This window comes from Tiliqua scincoides, chromosome 2 (assembly GCF_035046505.1).
Source record: "Tiliqua scincoides isolate rTilSci1 chromosome 2, rTilSci1.hap2, whole genome shotgun sequence".
Lineage (NCBI taxonomy): Eukaryota > Metazoa > Chordata > Lepidosauria > Squamata > Scincidae > Tiliqua > Tiliqua scincoides.
Genome location: NC_089822.1, coordinates 217,143,826 through 217,165,278, shown reverse-complemented (window position 1 = coordinate 217,165,278; position 21,453 = coordinate 217,143,826). Strand labels below are relative to the sequence as shown.

The 21,453-nt window shown below is 43.1% G+C and overlaps 1 protein-coding gene across 1 annotated transcript in view; it reads left to right on the top strand.

Moving 5' to 3' along the window:
* The first annotated feature begins 1,935 nt into the window (after positions 1 to 1,935).
* The window catches only part of DCP1A (decapping mRNA 1A), a 59,730-nt gene continuing 40,212 nt past the window's right edge, over positions 1,936 to 21,453 (top strand). Inside the window, exons 1-3 of the mRNA XM_066617214.1 lie at positions 1,936 to 2,070; positions 4,468 to 4,508; positions 13,844 to 13,971. Coding sequence (XP_066473311.1) covers positions 1,936 to 2,070; positions 4,468 to 4,508; positions 13,844 to 13,971 — 304 coding nt within the window. The remainder of the gene's footprint in view (positions 2,071 to 4,467; positions 4,509 to 13,843; positions 13,972 to 21,453) is intronic.

Below are 21,453 nucleotides of genomic sequence, written 5' to 3'. Positions count from 1 at the left end.
GGGTAGGAAAGCAGCACCAGGTCTCCTCGGGTTAAAGGGAACAAATATTCCCCTATCCTGTGTAAGACTCAGGCAGCCCCAATGGGTCTCCTCAGATCTTTGCCTGCTGTTGAGCTGGCATAGAACTGACAAGACCATGTCAGGTTTCCCGGTCTGGTAGGGGGGTCAGGATACAGCAGTAGAGCCTGTTGCCATCTCTGCCCGCCTCCTGGGCCCACTCATGCCCTCCCCCTCCCTCCCCCTGCCCCCAAAAGTCCCGCTGCCAGCTGCCAGCCAGTCCTACCATTCCTGCCAGCTGGGAGCTCTTGGTGGCAAGCTTTGGGTACTAAGGTTCAGCACTGACTGGCACTGGGCTCAGCACCAGTGTCACATCAGTTCTGGTGGTGCAAAAGTGCCTTATCGCACTTTTTCCGACAGCCTAGGCCAGCAGTACTGGCAGAGCACCAGTTTTTAAAAATTGGTTGGTTGTTTTTATTAGATTTTGTGAGCCACTTCAAGTCTCTTTGAGATTGGTAGCATAAAATAGTATTGATAAATAAATACTCTAACAAAATCTTGCCTAGGATCCATAATTCCACTTCCAGACCTGTTCTGGGCTCTGTTCCTAGCTTCAACGCAGGCACATTCCATCCAAAGCCTCCAATCCCACCACAAGTTTTTGATTTTAAGCATTGACAATATCAGCCCAATCTATTTCACATGGTTGTTTTGAGGTTAAGATCTTGTTCTCAGTCCCTTGAAGCGTGGGATGGCACAAATGTAACACCTCAGAGCACAAGCCTGTGCATGTCTACATAGAAGTAAGTCAAATTGTGTTCAATGGGGCTTACTCCCAGGAAAGTGTGTACAGACTTGCAGCCTAAACTATATTTTTATGCCACTTTGAGGTATTGGATAGAGCACGAAATAAGACTAAAAATGATTTATAGTCAAGAGCTCACCCAACATGGTAGAAGATGGACAAAAGCACTCAGATGTGTCAGTGCAACACCTTTATATGTTTTTCCCAGGTTACTGTAATGGAACAGTGGTTCCCAACCATGGGGTATGTGTACCCTGGGGTGCTTGCCAGGACCTTTAGGGGTACTTGAAAAGAATTGAATAATAGAGGGAAAAGGCAGCTCTGTATTAGAATGCCTTGTGGGGCTGGCATTAGAATGCCTTGAAGGACTAATTTGAGGGGTACAATTTATAGAAATGGGCTGCCAAGGCATACGCAAGAGAAAAAATGTTGGGAACCGCAGTAAGAAAAGAACAGCAGCTGTGGAACAATGAAAGCATCCCTGTTTGGAACTTTTTGGCCAGGCCAGCTTTGAGTAAATTGTTTCCAAATACTAAATCTGACTGAAGTTATTGTTTTTATTTTTAAAAATTACATTTTTTATTAGAATTATAATAATTATATATATTTTTAGTTTAGTTTTTATTGAAAAAAATTCCCTCCAACATAAAGCAAAAAGAGGCCCCAGAAAAACCTGTTGAACACCTGGACTGTCAACACCCTTTTAATGTGGTGGTACTTGGTGCTACCAAGTGGAATTGGCACTTAATGGTCATCTTGTTTTAAAAAGCATCCCCCACCCACAGCTGCTTCTCTGAGGCTGCAGTCCTGTCCACACTTTCCTGGGAGTTAGCCCCATTGACTTTAATGGGGCTTACTTCTGAGTAGTCATGCCTAGGACGGGCTCTGGGGCTGCAGTTCTGTGCAGCCTTTCCTGGGAGCAAGCCCCACTGACTCCAATGGGGCTTACTTCTGAGTAGGCAGGCACAGGCCCGGCAGAGTGCCTGAGGCTGGCCAGAAGGAGGGAGGCTGGGCGGGACCAGGCGGGCAGCGGAACCAAAGGCGCGGGAGCCGTTTCTGCCGGCGGAGCGGAGTGTGGCGCGTGCCTGCCGCTGCTCGCGCCCCCTTTCCTCCCTCCCCTCCGCGGCTCCAAGATGGAGGCGCTGAGCAAAGCGGGGCAGGAGATGAGCCTGGCGGCCTTAAAGCAGAACGACCCCTACATCACCAGCATCGCCGACGTCACCGGCCAGGTGGCCCTCTACAGCTTCAGCCCCAAGGCCAACGAGTGGGTGAGTGGCCGGCAGGAGCACCTCCGCCGCCCCCCGGGAGGGAGCGAGGGCGAGCCCCCCGGGCAGTGCTGGCCGCCCTCTCCCCTCGCCACGCTGGCCGCTGGAAGGAGCGAGAGCGTCCTGCTCAGCCCCACTTCCCGGGAGTCAGTCCCACCCTCTCCCTCCAAGGCAGCCCCTCCCCCTCCCTCCCAGGAGGCAGGGCAGTCCCAGCCCCTCTCCCTCCAAGCATCCCCTTATCCAAGGGTCATAGAAAGTTCCTTGATTTTGGCTCCTAAATCTGCCTTCAACTTATCTGTGAGATCGACTTATAGTCAAGTATCTACACCAGCCATTTGTGGCACACTAGTGTGCCGTGAGTGGTCCACAGGTGTGCCACAGGGATTTGGGGAAGGTCATTTATTAGTAGGGCCAGTGGAAGATGTGAGCCCCCACTGGCAGCATGGTGTGCCTTGTCAATTGTCAAAAACCTGGTGGTGTGCCTTGACCATTTTAGTGCCTTGTCAGTGTGCAGTGAGATGGAAAAGGTTGAAAATCACTGATCACAGTGATAATGAGCTTGCCCCACCTTTCTCCAGTGCTTTTCTTATCTAGGGCAGGGGTGGGCAAATGTTTTGGCAGGAGGGCCACATCATCTCTCTAACATTGTGTTGAGGGCCAGGGAAAGAAAAGAATTAATTTACATTTCAAATTTAAATAAACTTACATAAATGAATACATTAGAGGCAGAACTTATATGAGTGAATGAATGAATTTTATTGAGCTTATTTATAATACACATGAGAACTATAATATAGGCATGTAGAACCACATGAGAACTATGAACTGTTTGCCACATTCTTGTACAGTGAAAACTTAGAGACCAAGCCAGAAACACATGGAGGCATAAATCGGTCAGACGCAATTGGGGGAGGACGACTGGAAGGTTAAAATAATGCCCAGGGAAAAGCAGAAAACATGTAGAGACTGTAAAAGACTTTGGTCTAACTTGGCCCACAGCTGTCATCTGGCAGTTGAACCAGCAGTCATGGGCCAGCGTGGGCTCCAACAGGCCAGAGACTCATTGGAGCCTCCCTGCAGGCCAGATTGGGAGGCCCCAAGGGCCTGTGGGCTGGAATTTGCCCACCCCTGATCTAGATAATTGCCTGCATAGGTACCTTGGCTGGTTCACAGATTCTACACATGGAGTGGTTGTTTATATATTAAATTGGCCAACCTGCTAAGCATGTATGTGAAATGTACCAAATCTCTTTGCTCTTGCCCCCCATGTTTGTGACCTGTGCAGGCAATGTCACTGAAGTTATTATAGGGCCCCAAAAAAGAAATGCAGAAAATGTGTTTAAATGTGCTGTTCTTAACCTGGCATGTCTCTTAGAGTGGGGTCTTTTGGACCTGGCTGAATCTTTGTCTCTCCAATTTGAAATGGTACCCCTGGCAGAGATTCCAATTTGCATTAATGTTTGCAAGCATGGAATGAAAGAGTAATGATTTATGCACTGTTGAAGCCTCTGTGCATAGCTGTGCAGGTGTCTGCAGACACAGAAATGCTAATTACATCCTGCAGGATCATGGAAAGTAGATTCAAGTGTCTTCTGAACCTGAGCGGTCTACTCTGATGTGCCCAGTCACCCTTACTTAAGACTTATTTTTAGAAGGTTAGTTTTGGGAATTGTATCGGATATACTGATGCTTTGAATCTGTTTTTGAGAGAGCATGTGCACAGAGAGCTTCAAATCACATTTCTTGTTGTTCTTCCACATATTTTAGAGCTGAGGTTCTTTTTACCTTTTTTTTACAAATTGTAACCTTTTTATCACTACAGACCCCTCAAAAGCCATGAGAAATAGATGATTGTACAACTGTGTTTGCCTAGGTCCACTAACGAATGCAGGTGTCTGTATATCTAAGCCATCGTTTCTCAACATTTATCCCCCACTGTGTTGCTTTGCATGGTCCACCTATTGGAGTACCACTGGAAGTAACTGGTGATGATGCCATCGCCAGTTAGTTCCAGATTGAGAAGCCAGAGATGACAAACACTGGTAAGAGGCTCAGGGCTAACAGGGGGGCTTTTTCAAGCACAGGAAAGTGTACACTGGAGTTCTGCCCAAGTTCTACTGCTGCTTGTTGTATTGATTTGCTGGTCTTGCTGCCAGGAAGTAGGGGTCTGGAGGTCCCGAAAGTACCATTGAACACCACCACCAGTATCGCTGGTTGAGAAACACTGGTCTAAGCACTTTCTTAGTGGGATGACTAGTCCTAAGATTAAACTGGCCTGGCCTTTCAGATATACAGGGCCAGTACTTTTAATTTGACCTTTTAAATGGAAAAGGTTTGAATACTATAAGGCTTGTGTTTAATGAAATGCTTAAACTAATTTTTTGCTCTTGTGTCCTATAGGAGAAGACGGACATAGAAGGTACCCTATTTGTATATAAAAGGTAAGTTTATATTAATCTTATGTTAGGGTATAATATTTTTACATTGCAGCATTATAAACCTGTTAGCATTATAAAAAAGCATTATTATTATTATTATTATTATTATTATTATTAACAGTATTTATATACTGCTTTTCAACTAAAAGTTCACAAAGCTGTTTACAGAGAAAAATCAAATACTGAATGGCTCCCTGTCCGAAAAGGGCTCACAATCTAAAAAGATGCAAATGAATACCAGCAGACAGCCACTAGAACAGACAGTGCTGGGGTGAGGTGGGCCAGTTACTCTCCCCCTGCTAAAAAAAGGAGCACCCACTTGAAAAAGTGCCTCTTACCCAATTAGCAGGGGTACTTACCCAATTAGCAGGGGTATAAGCATTATAAACTTATAAACCTATAAGCATTGCAGAATTATAAACCTGTCTATGGTGAAATCCACTGTTTTTATCAGAACTATGGTATTTATCGTAAGTGATAAAAAAGAATCGGCAACTATGTGTGTGTGTTTTTTTTAGACCTTAAAAGTTTCTTAAACTTTTGCCATTACCTTGTCTTCTTCTTTATTTTTTTTGTTCTAAGCTAAAAAGCCCAAACTACTTAAGCCTCTCTTAATGAAGGTGACAACTCCTTGATCACTGTATCCCCTCTAGCTCTATGGTATCCCTCTTGAGGTTGGGCAGTATAGTATACAACAGGGGTGGCCAAACTTCCACCTTTCCATGAACCCCTTTGGCTGAACTTCCTGGTCCTTATCCCCAAACAAAATGGAGCTGTAGTATGCTTAGCATATGTTGATAATGTGATACAAATTTATTATTTAAAGTGTTTTTATTCTGCTTTATCCCAAGCAGTATACAGATAACAATGATTTGTACCAAATGATTATAAAATCATGGCTTAAGAGATGGTATGTTATCCTATTTTTAAATTGAGTCATTTTGAGTGGAACATGTTGTTACAGTCCACCTTTGTGCATTGAACTTTGTGTAGAATGAGAAGATAACCATGCCCTCAAAGGCTCACAATCTAAAAGACGCAAGGGAGAGAAGTAGAAGCAGAGAAAGACTTAACAGTTACTTAGTATACACTTACTAATGTATGCTTACTTAAGCTTAATTACAGTATAGTATGTAGGCTAAGGTTCAAGCCTGATACTCCATTATTAAATGGGTTTTAAACTGTTGCCATTGTAAGCCAGTGACCTACACACTTGCTTTTTCTTAACTTTTTAAAATTGGATTCCAAAAGCTATTCAGTTACTTTATTCATAAAAACTAGGATCTGATTCTTGTGGTCCATGGGTAGAATTGGGAGTCCAGAGAAAGTCAACAGGTGATTCCCTTGGTAGCTGTCACTACTATCTTTACTGGAACTTCCTACCTGATTGGAATGAGTAAGACATAAACAGCAATGGGTGGGAGGGAAGATGAAATAACAAGGGAAATAATTTATACGCATACTGATCAACCATGTGTGCATTTCCAACTGTGTGTGCAGAGCTGGAGGTTTCATGAACTGTCTCACTGCAGTTATTTGCACTTGCTGAAGCAGCAAGTATCCATGTGTGAATACAGCATTGTTGGATCCAGACCGATAATGGAAAGAGTAGGGGATACTTGCATGATGTTCCTTCGTTCCACTGATTTGTGGGTCCCTTGAAAGTTTATGCGGCAGCTGCTGCTGTGCCTGAAACATGATGTGGCAGCACTAGTCAAAATGCCAAGAGCAATGACACCAGCTCCAGTCACCGACATTTCCTCTGAAGAAGTAGCAGCGGCCTAGGGAGCTATTAAACTTGTGACTGCCATTAGTAGTTCACTGTCATTGGCCCACAGGGTGTAAATGGTCATATTTTTATGTGGGACTAGAATTAAATTGAGTTTTGTTTTAAACATGTAGATCAGTCATAGGAAATGTTTTTTTTACATTTTAAAATGTATATTACACCCTTCAATATAAATATTTTCAGAGTGGTTTATGAGATTGGTACAATAAAACAATGACATTTATAAAACAATGACACAAATAGTAGATGAGAACAAATTACTGAATGCCATTAGAATGAAATTCCTGGGAAAATCAAAATCAGCTTAGGGCTGAAAAGCTATAAATGTATGTAGGTACCAGGCAAGCCTCTCTGAAGAAACTATTTCACAGTTGGGGTGCCGATACTGACAAGGCTCTCTCTTTGGTCACCACCTGCTGCAATATGAGTTGTTGGAGACACCTGGAGGAAGGCCTTTGATCTCTGTGCGTAGGGCAGGTTGATGTGGGACTAAGCAATCTTTCAGGTAACCAGTTCTGAAGCTGTGTAATACTTCTTTTCCCCTCTGACATTAGAAGGAGCCTTTGAATTGTGTTCAGAAACAGACCAGGAGCTTGTGAAACTGTTAAGCTTAAACAAGATACAGGAGTGCCCCCCCTCCCCATTCATGGATCCTGTAGCCACAGTTTCAGTTACCTATGGTTCAAAAATCTCCCCCCCCCCATCACGCAAGTGGCTTATTTGTTGTTAATTGCATGCTTCTCTTACTGACTCCTGTGTCTCACTGGCTCCTTGCAGTCTGCAAATGCTAACAGGAAGTGCTCACAGGAAGCCAGTTGAAGGGCTGAAAATAATGCGATGCTAAGCTCTATGATGCAGAACTCCATGATGTGTTCTGAACTAAATGTAATATCCGTGCCTACTTTAAAGGTGGTCCCACAAACATTATATTACGGTAGTTTAGCTTAGATAAGCTATTTTCAATCTTTTTCATCTTGTGGCACACTGACAAGGCATCAGAATTGTCAAAGGCACACATCAGGTTTGTGACAATTGACAAGGCGTACCATGCTGCCAGTGGGGGCTCACATCGCCATCAGCCCTACTAATAAATGATCTTCCCCCAAATTCTTGTGGCACACCTGTGGACCTCTCGCAGCACACTAGTGTCTCATAGCACAGTTGTTGAAAATGGCTAGCTTAGATGTTAAACTGTTGATGTTTATCATGTTGATGTGTAGCATCTAGGGCTGTAGGATAGCTTTGATGAGTGTGACCATTTTTTCATTTTCTGGGAAGTGTTTTGAGCAGTTGGTGATATTACTAAGACATAAGAGTTGAAGGAAAATCACTTGCTACCATGAAATCTTTACTAGATTTATAAATATTCTAAGCCACTGTTTCTCAGACTGTGGGTCATGACCCACTTGGTGGGTTGTGAACCAATTTCAGGTGGGTGCCCATTCATTTCAATATTTTTAGTACATCAGACATGATGCCAGCATGGTAAGTTACTGCATTTGGGGAAATCTGTACTTTTAAAAGGCTGCAATGTATATGTTTTTAATAATGATAGTCAATGGGGCTTACTCCTGGGTAAGTGTGGATAGGATTGCAGCCTAGGATTGTTAAAAATTTTTCCTGCCTAATGATGTCACTTCCGGCCATGACATCACTTCCAGTGGGTTCTGACAGGTTATCATTCTAGAAAGTGAGTCCTGGGCTAAAAGAACCATTGTTCTAAGCAATATGTGGTATATTGTGGTTTAGTAACATTCTGAATGGTCTTGTTTGAAGGTTTAGTTGTTAAAGGGACTTTTGAGTAGAAATCTTGCCAAGTCATCACTAGGACAGAAAAGCCACATTGTATGTGTGTTTGTTGTTTCATCACATGTAGAGATTGAAATGGGTGTATTTTACCACTTGTACGTAATTCAGTTTCCCAGCGGTTGGGGTCTTCGGGACCCCCAATCCGGCCAACGAGGAGCCACCAGTCTTCAATGAACCTCTGGTCCACTGGAGACTTGTTTGAGTCTGCACTGGCCCATGACTGCTCTTGGCTCAAGGAGCTCTCATGCGAGCTGTGGGCCAAGGGGTCCCTCTGCTGCTTGGTTTCACATCTGTGAAGCAGCAGCAAAGGAAAGGCTGGCCTGGCTTTGTTCAAGGCCTTTTATAGGCCTTAAGCAATCGTGAGACTTTCATTCATTCATATAAGTTCCATCTCTATTATATTCATTCACTTAAATTTATTCAAATTTTAAATGTAAATTGCATAGATACTCACCTGCAGGACGAGAAATTTTTGCCATTAAATCAAGCTAAGCTTAGATAATCGCCTCACATTACATCTAAGGTCACTTTTCAGGGAGCAGAGCTTTTTAAGCAACTCCAGAGAAGTTGCTGTAGAGACTTTTGGTTGGGTTGTCCATGAATACTTGAAGGCTACAGGCAGTGTAGAACAGGAAGACTCACTTTCAGATGCTGCTGAACTGTCAAGGAGCTAGATTAGTATTTTGTGGCCTGTGTTGACATGGTGTAGCCTTCCAAGTTTATTTTTTGTTATTTAAGTCTGACTCACTTCAGTGGGTCCATGTTTGCATAGTAGTAGTAGTTGGCAACCTTCAGTCTCGAAAGACTATGGTATCGCGCTCTGAAAGGCGGTTCTGGAACAGTGTCTAGTGTGGCTGAAAAGGCCAATCCGGGAGTGACAATCCCTTCCACACTGGGCGCAAGTGCAGTCTGTCCCTGGTCTGTCTCCCTGGCTATGGGCCTTCCTTCTTTGCCTCTTAGCCTCAGACTGTTGGCCAAGTGTCTCTTCAAACTGGGAAAGGCCATGCTGCACAGCCTGCCTCCAAGCGGGCCGCTCAGAGGCCAGGGTTTCCCACTTGTTGAGGTCCACTCCTAAGGCCTTCAGATCCCTCTTGCAGATGTCCTTGTATCGCAGCTGTGGTCTACCTGTAGGGCGCTTTCCTTGCCTGAGTTCTCCATAGAGGAGATCCTTTGGGATCCGGCCATCATCCATTCTCACGACATGACCGAGCCAACGCAGGCGTCTCTGTTTCAGTAGTGCATACATGCTAGGGATTCCAGCACGTTCCAGGACTGTGTTGTTTGGAACTTTGTCCTGCCAGGTGATGCCGAGGATGCGTCGGAGGCAGCGCATGTGGAAAGCATTCAGTTTCCTCTCCTGTTGTGAGTGAAGAGTCCATGACTCGCTGCAGTACAGAAGTGTACTCAGGACACAAGCTTTGTAGACCTGGATCTTGGTATGTTCCGTCAGCTTCTTGTTGGACCAGACTGTCTTTGTGAGTCTGGAAAACGTGGTAGCTGCTTTACCGATGCGTTTGTTTAGCTCGGTATCGAGAGAAAGAGTGTCGGAGATTGTTGAGCCAAGGTACACAAAGTCATGGACAACCTCCAGTTCATGCGCAGAGATTGTAATGCAGGGAGGTGAGTCCACATCCTGAACCATGACCTGTGTTTTCTTCAGGCTGATTGTCAGTCCAAAGTCTTGGCAGGCCTTGCTAAAACGATCCATGTGCTGCTGGAGATCTTTGGCAGAGTGGGTAGTGATAGCTGCATCGTCGGCAAAGAGGAAATCACGCAGACATTTCAGCTGGACTTTGGACTTTGCTCTCAGTCTGGAGAGGTTGAAGAGCTTTCTGTCTGATCTGGTCCGGAGATAGATGCCTTCTGTTGTAGTTCCAAAGGCCTGCTTCAGCAGGACAGCGAAGAAGATCCCAAACAAGGTTGGTGCAAGAACACAGCCCTGCTTCACGCCGCTTCGGATGTCAAAGGGGTCTGATGTGGAGCCATCAAAGACAACAGTGCCCTTCATGTCCTTGTGGAAGGATCTGATGATGCTGAGGAGCCTGGGTGGACATCCAATCTTGGGGAGAATCTTGAAGATTCTCAACGCCTTGTCCATATTTGGCAAGAAGACCAACAAGACGGCAGACTGGTTTGAAGCCCACTCTGAGGAGTTGACACCGGTCATTGAGGAAAAGAGGAGAGCTCAAGCAGCATACAAGGCCTGTCCCAGTGAGCGCAACCTGCAGGTCCTCCAAGGTGCTCGCAGCAAAGTCCAGCAGACTGCCAGGAGATGTGCTAACGACTACTGGCTCCAGCTCTGTTCCGAGATACAGATAGCAGCTGACACGGGCAACATCAAGGGGATGTATGATGGTATCAAGCAGGCCCTAGGTCCAACACAGAAGAAAATTGCCCCTCTGGAGTCTGCAACAGGCGAGGTCATCCAGGATCGGGCGCAGCAGATGGAACGCTGGGTGCAGCACTACTCTGAGCTATATTCCAGAGAAAATGTAGTCACCAAAGAAGCGCTGAACAACATTGAGTGCCTGCCTGTGTTGGAGGAGCTTGACAGTGAACCAACCCTAGAAGAACTTCACGTGGCCCTGGACTCCCTTGCCTTTGGCAAGGCACCTGGAAAAGACAGCATCCCTGCTGAAGTCCTAAAGTGCTGCAAAGAGATCATCATCACTGAGCTGCATGAAATCCTTTGTCTCTGCTGGAGAGAAGGTTGAGTACCTCAAGACATGAGGGATGCAAACATCATCACGCTGTACAAGAACAAAGGCGACAGGGGTGACTGCAACAACTACCGTGGCATCTCTCTCCTTAGCGTTGTAGGAAAGTTGTTTGCCCGAGTTGCACTAAAGAGGCTCCAGGTACTTGCAGAGAGCGTTTATCCAGAATCACAGTGTGGATTCCGAGCCAACAGGTCCACCACTGATATGGTATTCTCCCTTAGACAGCTGCAGGAGAAATGCAGGGAACAACGACAGCCACTCTTTATAGCCTTCATAGATCTCACGAAGGCTTTCGACCTGGTCAGCAGGGATGGCCTCTTCAAGATGTTTGCATACAGCTTCAAGATACAGCTAGGGTCCAGTAATGTACTACTAGCATTGCTCTTAAAACAATGATTGTGTTCTCAGTTTTCTTTGCAACCTTTTTAGAGTTCCAGGGAAAATGTCAAAAACCAAAATGTCAGTGTTTCTGTTTATGCTGTTGTGATGCCTTTTGGGCCTTCTGCACATGCTATTTCCAGATCTCTGCTGCTTTAATCATGATTTCAGTTGAATTTTAATTATTTTTGACATGCTAGTTCAGGCTGTTAGTCCATCTGTTCTCATAGATGTAAAAAAATAAATAGGAAATGATTCGTTGAAGTGATCTCTTTTACATTTCAGGGCCACAATCTAGTGCACCATTGTTGACTCTGAAGTGCTGTTAAGCTTCAGTGGGATTTCAGGCTTAAAGAGTGCTGGAGTTTCTTGCATTCCCAAGAAATACTTTGAATATGATTGCATTTGTCTCAGTTGGCTGATTCAGTACTCTACATAAAACACAAATACTTATTTTTACATACAAGAAAACTGTAGAACTGGTTGAATGGACATGTACAGTGGGTTCTTGACATCCACCGTCTTGGAAACCGCAGATTCCAGCAATTGCAGATGTCTTCCCTATGTCTCAGAACGCCTCCCGGACACCATTGCAAGCAACTTCTAGTTTTTACCCACTGCTTTCGGTCACATCCAGGAGGTGTTTTGAGGTGTAGGGAGGCCAGTAGAGTAGGCCGTGGTCCCAGCCCAACCTCAAATTGAGTAATTGCAGCGCTGCGACCTTGCCCCCACTGGGACTCCAGCATCCATGGATTTCAGTTTCCATGGATGATCTTGGAACCAATCCACCATGGATATTGAGAACCCAGTGTATATTTTGATTCTCATACTAAAGTCCAGGAAACTGCTCTGGGACTGAAATGTAAACTTTTTAAAACTACTTTTGTTTGTTTTGGTGTTTTGTACAGAAATAGCTGCACAGTCATATATAATGCCCTTGAATGCTTCCTGTTTTATGGGCAAAATGTACATTTGTGCTATTCAAAGCATGTTTTTTAATAAGTGTAAATTAGCATTCTGAGAGTTGGGCCAAGGTGTCTAATATATTATTCTTACTCCATTTAGCATGATTTAAATAGCAAATACAGCTTGGGCCTTGGTATCTGTGGGGATCTGTTCTTGGACCCCCCTGTGATATAAGCACAATATCAAGATAATACATTTGAAGTGTTCTGTACATTTGGAATGCACTATGTAAATGTTAAATAGCAGAATTTTATAACATTGCAAGCATGCAAAATTATCCATAGCTCTCTTCTGAGAGGATGTGACGCTCAGGGCGCAATCCTAACCTCTTATGTCAGTGCTTTCCAGCACTGGCATAGCGGTGCCAATGGGACATGTGCTGCATCCTGCAGTTGGTTGTCACTCGCAGAGGCCTCCTCAAAGTAAGGAAATGTTTGTTCCCTTACCTCGGAGCTGCAGTGCCTTTATGTCAGTGCTGGAAAGCACTGACATAAGGGGTTAGGATTGCGCCCTCACTAGTATTAGGTATTTTCTCAGTAGTGGCTCCAACCATATGGAACTCTCTCAGCTTCTGAACTGGCTTTCTGACTGGGCCTAAAGACATTTCTTTTCAGATTAGCCTTCTGAGTTAATGGTTTTTAATACTTGGTTTTCTGTATATTTATGCAAATATTTCCATACTGATTAGATTTTACTGACTTTGCCCTTTCTTATTGAGCAGTAACTATTTCTGGTTTTGTGGTTTATTGTGATAGTATAAGGATGCTTTAATGTTTATATTGTAAATTACAGTTTTAAATATGACTTGCGGTTCTGTAAACTGCTTTGGGTGCCCTCCAGGGAGAAAAGTGGGGTACAAAATGAGTAAATATTTTGCAAAATGCAGCACCTGCATGTATAATTAATTATGCATGCAATAACTTCATAGAATGCAAAAACTGAAAACTTTTTAAGGGCTTATTTTTCTTGGAAAACTTTGTTACTTTATTGGTAATTATACTAATCGTTGCTATATTTTTGCTATAGTATATAAATACAGGTTCCAGCTAATGCTAGGATCGCATATCTGACGACCATGTGTGGTCATCGGGGGCACACACTCCCACCCTCCTAATGCGAGGGGAGTTCTGCTCCTCTTACCTCCTGAAGGTTGTCTGAGCCTCCCAAAGGCAGCACACATTTGAGAGCTGCCTCTGCAAGGCTAGGACTGAGGGAAATCGTGTCTCTCTTGCAATTTCCGGGTTCCTCCGTGAAACTGGAAGTTGTGTGAGAGCCATGATTTCCCTCAGTCTGAGCCTTGCAGAAGCAGTGCTCGGATGTGCGCTGCCTCTGGGAGGTTCAGACGACCCTCTGGAGGGGAGAGGAGCAAAGCATCCCTTCCCTGCAGAGGGTTTGCATTGTGTCAAGTGCTGTTTAATGATGGGGATTGCAGTCCCAATCCCCGTCATTAAGTGGCGCATGACTGTATATACTGCTTTTTTTGTGGTTCATTTTGTGGTTCTCTGCATTTTTTGTGCAGAGATGCAATACCTTCTGTTCTAATTGCAGCCATTGCACCATATTCTGACTCTGCTAAAGTTGTAATACTGTGCAGTTGATTTTGTTGAAAGCAGTCTGTTACCCCTAATATGTATCATTGCTATTACTTGTTTATTTTGTTGCTCTCAAAATAACAGGTCTGCTTCACCTTACCATGGCTTTACAATCGTGAATCGGCTGAACATGCACAACCTGGTTGAGCCTGTAAATAAAGAACTAGAATTTCAACTGCATGAACCCTTTCTTCTTTATAGAAATGCTAACTGTAAGTATAATCTTGAAGAATGTATTATTTAAAAGACCCTGTCCTGGAGCATTTCTGCTGTTTTTAAGTATTATATGTGAAACTCAGCACTAGCTAGTTAAGGTTCTCCATACCAGTTTCATTTCACAAGGTGCCAGACTGTGGCTGCAATCCTAACCACACTTTCCTGAGAGTAAGGCCCATTGAACAAAATAGGACTTACTTCTGAGTAGACCTGATTAGGATTGTGCCCTGTGTCTTAAAACAGTATTCTGTTCAGATTTGTGATGTTAAACAATGTGAACTCCATCTGACATAATTTTGCACTGTGTTGTGATAACCTCTATAAGAGTGCACAATTGCATTCCTGGTCTGCTCCTACCCATGAAATCTGCTTTCCAAATCCTAATTGATTTGCCAAATCAATAACTATTATCTTTTCATATATTGGGGTAAGGTGATGTCATACATTGGTTGGATGGGACAGAGGCTGGAGCAAGGAATAAAAAATATGTATATTTGGAAATGTTGCTGCATCACTATGGATGGTAGTGGTAGACCATGTTATATTTGAGTTTGCTCCCAGCCTTTTAGACTTTAAGATACTACTATTCAAGGCAGTCAGTACTTGGCAGGCAGACTTATTTTGGAAGTTTGCTTCAAATCTTAGGTAGTACAATTGAAAAAGCTGTTTCTGGCACATGTATGATGGTAGAAAGATCTAAAGGAGGACCTCTGATATAGAGTGGCTGTTCCAGGCACACAAATCCTTCTTTCACAACATCTGAATGGAGGGTGGTGGTGTGTGAAATGGGAGAGGGGGTTAGAACTTTGCTAATAGAAGAGTTTTCTTTTGTATATAGAGCAATGGTTCTCACACATTTAACACCAGGATCCACTTCTTAGAATTGGAATCTGTCAGGACCCACCAGAAGTGATGACCGGAAGTGACATAATCAAGCAGGAAAATTTTTAACAATCCTAGGCTGCAATCCTACCCGCACTTACCCAGGCATAAGTCCCATTTACTAGCACTGTTAAAAGAATATGCACAATACCTTGTTAAAAGTAAAGGTCTGTAACATTTCCCCAAAAGCAGTCACATACCATGGGAGCATCAAGTCAAATCTATTAAAAATAAAACCTTGAAATGAATGGGGACCCACCTGAAATTGGTTCACGACTCACCTATTGGGTCCTGACCCACAGTTTGAGAAACACTGATATAGAGGAAACACAATTGGAACTACTGTTTAGTGGTGGCAAAGTTCTAAATTCTCACTGCATGTTCCTCCCCTACTATTGAGACAAAAGTAAATGACCAAAAGTTGGACCAAATTGTTCATTTCTTATAACTTATAGTTTGGTCATATGCCTTTTGGTTTTGCAGCTGGGGGTCCATCAAACTTATTGTTGGGGGTCCAACAAGCTTCCTCTGCAGTCACCCTTAATTTTAACAGCTACAAACAGATGTTTGGATCTAAATTCATATCAGGCTGTTCATTTGAATTGTTACTTTTGGCCCAGTCCTATCCAACTTTCCAGTACTGATGCAGCTGTGCCATTGGGGCACGCACTGCATCTTGTCGTGGTGGATCTTTTCAGTCCCGTCACTGTGTGGCCAAAGGGGAGGTGGAGGTGGGAGAGGAGCTGCCCAACTCAGAGATGGGCACTGGCCAGTGAATGAAAGAAGCTGCAGCCTGCAAGACTTCATCTGCCCAGGGAGACGCAGCTTCCAACTTGCTTCGAGGTGACAGCAATCATCTTGGCAGAGGGCAAGCCCTCTGCTCTGCAGAAAGGCTGAGAGAAGGGGCAATCTGGAGGAGTGTGTCTCCCAGGGCAGCCAAAGTCCCTCTGGCTGCAGCCTCCTTCAGTCACTGGCCAGTGCACACCTCCAAGTTGAGCAGCTCCTACCCCTGCCTCCACCTCCCCTTTGGCAACCCAGTGACTGGACTGAAAAGATCACCCCCTCCTCCTTTCTCTGCCTGCCTACCTGCTTGGGGTCGCTCAGGCAGCATGACAGAGAGCGAGGCATATTGGAAAGAGCTTCCTTGTTTGCAGTCTCAGGGCGTGCAGGGAAACTTTAGCTGTCCAGGGAGGGACTCAGGCAAGTTGGGAAGTGCGCTCTTCCCCCCCCCCCATTCTGCTTACAGTCCTTTCTTGATGATGAGCCTCTAATATCCTGAGGATGGTCCCCCTTCAACAGATTAGGTGCCACAGGCTCCACAGTTTTAGGAAACTAAGCATTGTTCCTCAGGCAGGCTGCAGCAGCAACTTCCTGACTTTAACTGTTAAGGACATTGTTCCTTTAACCCCCCAAGCCCTTGAGTACACAAGCAAGCACACCCCAGAGTCTCTGATAGTTTCAGCCTTGATTCAACCAATCCCTGCTTCGCAGCACTTCCTGGTAGGTTTTGCACACAGTGATACAGGAGGCAACCCCCAGGGGCTGCAGCCAGACACAGGGAAGTAATTTGTGTGATGGGGGGGGGGGGATGGGGAGATTGTGAATCATGGAAAATTGAAACTGTGGATACTGGATCCGTGTTTAATGGGGCATGGCTGTAACAATATCTTGCTTGTTTTTGAGAGAAGCAGCATTTATTTGATTTGATCTCCATAAGAACACTTATGAACTTGTAACATAGATTTGGTATTTGCACTATTAAAACAATGTAAAAAATGCAAAACAAGAAAAGTCCTTTAAAAATAAAGTAGGAGAGTATAGTTCTATGCAAATAGAATTTTCTCTAGCAGTTTTGCACTGAGTATTCAGGTTTGGAAGAAAAATACTTATGGTTTAGTGTAAGCCTGTTCCCTCTCATTCAAAGGTTTGTTATTAGATTCAGCAAAAGACACATCCATATGATTCTTTCTGTGCCATTAGAAGTTTACAACGACTGTACCAGATGATGAATTTTGAATGGGAGGTAGTCTTGGGAGTAGTTCTAATATGTGTGTTTGGGTATTCTGCCAACATGTGCTTGGCAAGTCTGTGGAGGGAAAGGAAACTTGGCAGGTTTCTTTCCCTCCCCACATATTGAGTTGAGGGAGGAAGGCACGTAAATTCAACTTTGCAACTTAGTTTTGGCAAAATTGGTGTTGATTTTCCTGATATAACAATAACACTCAAAACTGTCTTTAAATCTTCTCAAAGTCATGTATTTTAATCATTCAGCATGTCAGGCAAGCACTCTAATTTGTAATGAGAATGTTCACTCACTTCCAAAGTGCTGAAAATTTTTGTAACACAGAAATGGCAATGTTTGGCAATTTAAGGGTATCAGCTTAATTGGTATAAGTGTTTATCTCAAATGGCATAATGGGGACCAGTACAAATACATCAGTGGAGAGGGGTGGGGACTGAGCGGAAATCTCTTTGTGCTGTAAATAGGAAATAAGTACACATTTAAAAAACAACCTACCCTTTTAGGGCCCAATCCTATCCAACTTTCCAGCACCCGTGCAGCCACAATGCAGTCCCAAGGTAAGGGAACAAATGTTCCCATACCTTGAGGTCTCTGTGACTACCTCCTCACCACAGCTTGCAGTGCACACCCCAATGGCACAGCAGCACAGGCACTGGAAAATTGGATAGTATTGGGCTCTTAATCTCTTTTAGGTGCAGACTGAGTCTTACTATTCCCAAGGGTTTGTTCCCTGAACTCACATGGATGGCAAAAATCACATTAAACAAACCAATTTAAAAAACAGTGTCCCTTTGCTCAGCAATTTAAAAACAGCCTTGCTTGCCTTTATGATGTAAGTCAAAGTCATTAAGCAGACAATCCATCAATCAGTCTTTCTCCAAGCACTTAGAAAGGCTTCACTCTTGAGCCAGCAACTCCTCCCTTCATCCAGAGCAAAGTGATTATCTTTCTTTCAAGTGCTGAGGGGGAAGGGAGGGGTCAGGTCACTGTCCTCCTAAGTGTCTAAAGAGAGGATGATTGACAGTTCATCAGCCGTCTGCCTATTGTTAAACAACTGTTTTCCTTTAATATAAAGGGCCCTTCTCATGGCATTGAAATAGAAAAATCCATGGATAGGTTAGACCTGTAATTGCTTGTATGACTGTCTCTGCTACAGTAAGAAAAGCAGTTTTTTTAAACTTTAAAGGGATGCATTTTTCCCCTTCTCCAGGAATCAGCCCATTCGTTCTCATTTGCAGTGACCATTTGTGTTGAGTCAAATCCATGTATAAAAATTCGTGTATAACAAGGTTGAACTTGTATTCATATCACCTCCCTCATTCCAGAGGGGACTTGAAATCACATCACATTCATCACGTAGTTAACTGTTCTAATAAATTCATGCATATAATTTGGCTTAAATGAATTAAGAGGCCCAATTTAAAAAAAAGTGAATCAATTTGGAACTTACCTCTTAAGGACTTTAAGAAGTTTGCTTTCAAATCTCTTTCACTTACAACTTTCCCATTGTAGTGAATGTTTCCATCTTGATGTATAGAATTAATTTCCATAGTGTTAAAATTATGAAGTGAGAAAATGCTTATACGAGGACTGTAGTCCTACCCCCTTCTCCTTCAGATTTGTTCGCCTTTTTCCAGTTGAAATACTGTAGTAAAAATGTTCTCTTGGAAGTGCACGTACTTACTATAACAAATTATATTGATTAGGAAATAAACGTTGTGGCCAAACAGAATTATATAGTTTTTTAAGTAAAAATATCTGAGTACAGCGAGTTTCAGAATAGTTACCTATGGATATTCACACTGTTGTCAGAGTGGCATGTATTTGATTGTTTGGTATTTAGTTAACTGCCTTATCTTGGCTTTCTCAGCTGAGATAAGGAGTAAAGATTGCTGTTGCTATTTCTGTAGAGAGAAATGGTATAACTGCATTTAGGGTTTTTATAGCAGAGATTAGGTTGAGGGCAGCCAAACTTGTAGAATAATATGGCCCAATGAGATAATGTGAACAGTGGTTTCATTCTTGTTCTGCATTTCTGTTGCAAAGTCTTTATCTCTGTTCCATCTTGGATAACTAGCTTTGTTTAGGACAAATCCATTAGTACTTGGCTTTGTATCCACTTTAGATATGTGTTTACTGTGCTGTAAGTGCTGACCTATCTGATAAGTTTGTCCACTGTTACTTTAAAAAAAACAAAAACTTCTACTCTAAAATGTCAAAAGCTGTCTATGTTGTATTACTTTTGGTCATTGTGGCTGGCTAGGAATATATTCAAGATATTTTTGTGCTTACCAGTTTTAACTTTTAACTAGAAAATGTTACTGAGATAATGTCATACTTTGCAATTGAATGATGTAATTGGCATACTAGTGAATGGTGCCCTACTACTGAGTGTTTGGGACACATCAATGAAATTTTTCCTTAAGAGATAAATTTTGAAAGGGTTCTACACCTGCTCCATACTTCTGACTTATCTTAAGTAAATTTGCGTTATTCAGATTTGTGAGTTATGAATTAAATAAAAACATGTGCTTTTTTAAATGATGAATTTTCTTCACTTATATCCAATTTAGCATTTAATGTAAGAATGGCATAGCCAGGTAGTTTTTATAGAGGTAGTCCCTGTACTTAAGTACAGGCGAGGTTTCAGAGGTCTGTACTCACATCAAAAAATTTTTTATCTGTCTATTTATGTATGGGGCATAAACAAAATGTGAACAACTTTCCGTAGTGGTTGAGAAACAGTATAGAAATATTTAGCTATGAAAAGATTATTCATTCCCTAGTGAATGTACACTCTTTGGTAACCCTGCGTCTTTTGTTGTATGATATACAAAATAGAGCAGGGTTGTCAAATTCATTTCATACCAAGGGCTGAACAGCATTAATGATGCCTGCTGAGGGCCAGAAGTGATGTCATTAGGCAGAAAGTGATGTCATTAAACAGGTCATAACCCAAAATAAACACTTTTTCTCACTTAGGAACTCATTAACTGCAAATGACAGAAGAGAAAATATGCAAAACTTGATCATATTTCAAGATATGGGAGAGCCCAATTTTCATGTGGGCTGCCCTTACAGCAGTAAAACCTCAGCACTGCTCAGCAGCTGAGAGCCTGAGGGCCAGATAAAAGCTTCTGCAGGCCACATCTGGGCCCGGGCCTTATGTTTGACACCCCTGTCTTAGAGCATCTTAAATTGGGGAGGGGCTGCATTTGTGTTAATTGCATTTTACAACTTGCATTTTTCAACAAGTTACAATTTGCATTTTTATTAGTTGTAGTGGTGATTTTCAACCTTTTTCATCTCACGGCACACTGACAAGGCACACAATGGTCAGTCAAGGCACACCACCAGGTTTTCGTCAATTGACAAGGCACACCATGCTGCCAGTGTAGGGGCTCACATCTCCCATTGGCCCTACTAATAAATGACCTTCCCCCAAATTCTCGCGGCACACCAGTGTGCCGTGGCACAGTGGTTGAAAATGGCTGAGTTGTAGGAACATGAGTATCATTCTATTAAATGCTGTACTGGCTATCCTTTACCCACCACTTCTGTATATCCAAAAAACAGCAACTCTTTGTTTTTCCCAAACCAAGTGCAATTGTGTCTGCTTGAAAATACCATTGTGGACGGACTGTGCCTGCACTAAAGCGTGACATGTCTTGGGATGTTCTTAAGTTGGATGTCCTTAAGTCATGGGCTACCTGTACATTTTATCCTTGATGGCCTACAAAACCTCTTTAAAAAAAAATTGAATGTAGCTCATGTCCCATAAAGTTTTGAGACCCTGCTAATTACTATGCTAATTAACAGCTAATTACAACAGGCACTCTCCAACCTGTAGTGTTCCACAGTGCATAGTAAGGGAATATTCCCCATTTTTATCTGAGAAGGAAGAGTCTTTCTCTGACTTCCACTATCTGAGATAGATTTGTTAGTACAGGGGAAACTTCTTTCTCCATGACTATTGATGACCACTGTAAGTATGAGTTTGGCAAAAGCAGTAAGGCACAGAGCTTAATAGCTGGATTGTATGGGTGGTAATCTTGTTCAAATTATTCTGTTTAAGATGTCTTGTGTGCTCCCTAAAGCATTTGGTGGGCCACTGTAAGATATAGGAAGCTGGACTAGATGGGCCTTTGGCCTGATAAGAGCCCTGCTGGATCAGTTCTCCAAGGCAACAGTTCTCCAAGGAGTCAGATAGCATTCTTTCTAACTCTTCTGTCTTGAATTGGTGGGACATTCTTTTGGTGAGGCATTGTTCCGGGTACCACTTTCTACATACAAACCACTTTCTACATTCAGCTTTCTACATTCTACCTTACCACTTTCTACATTCAGCTTTACAACTGAACTTCAGTCCTTCCATATTTGAGCTGGAGGCAGACCAGGCAGACCAGGAAGTGAAGTACAATGAGTAGTGAATTAGACCAATATTATGTGTATTAAATACAAACGAAATAAAGAAATTGGCTTGTATATTTTGATTGCAGTGTAAGAGGGTGTAGTGCAAATAAAATTCCTGATTTCCCCCTCTGCTTTCCTAAGACTGTGGGGGGGGGGGGGA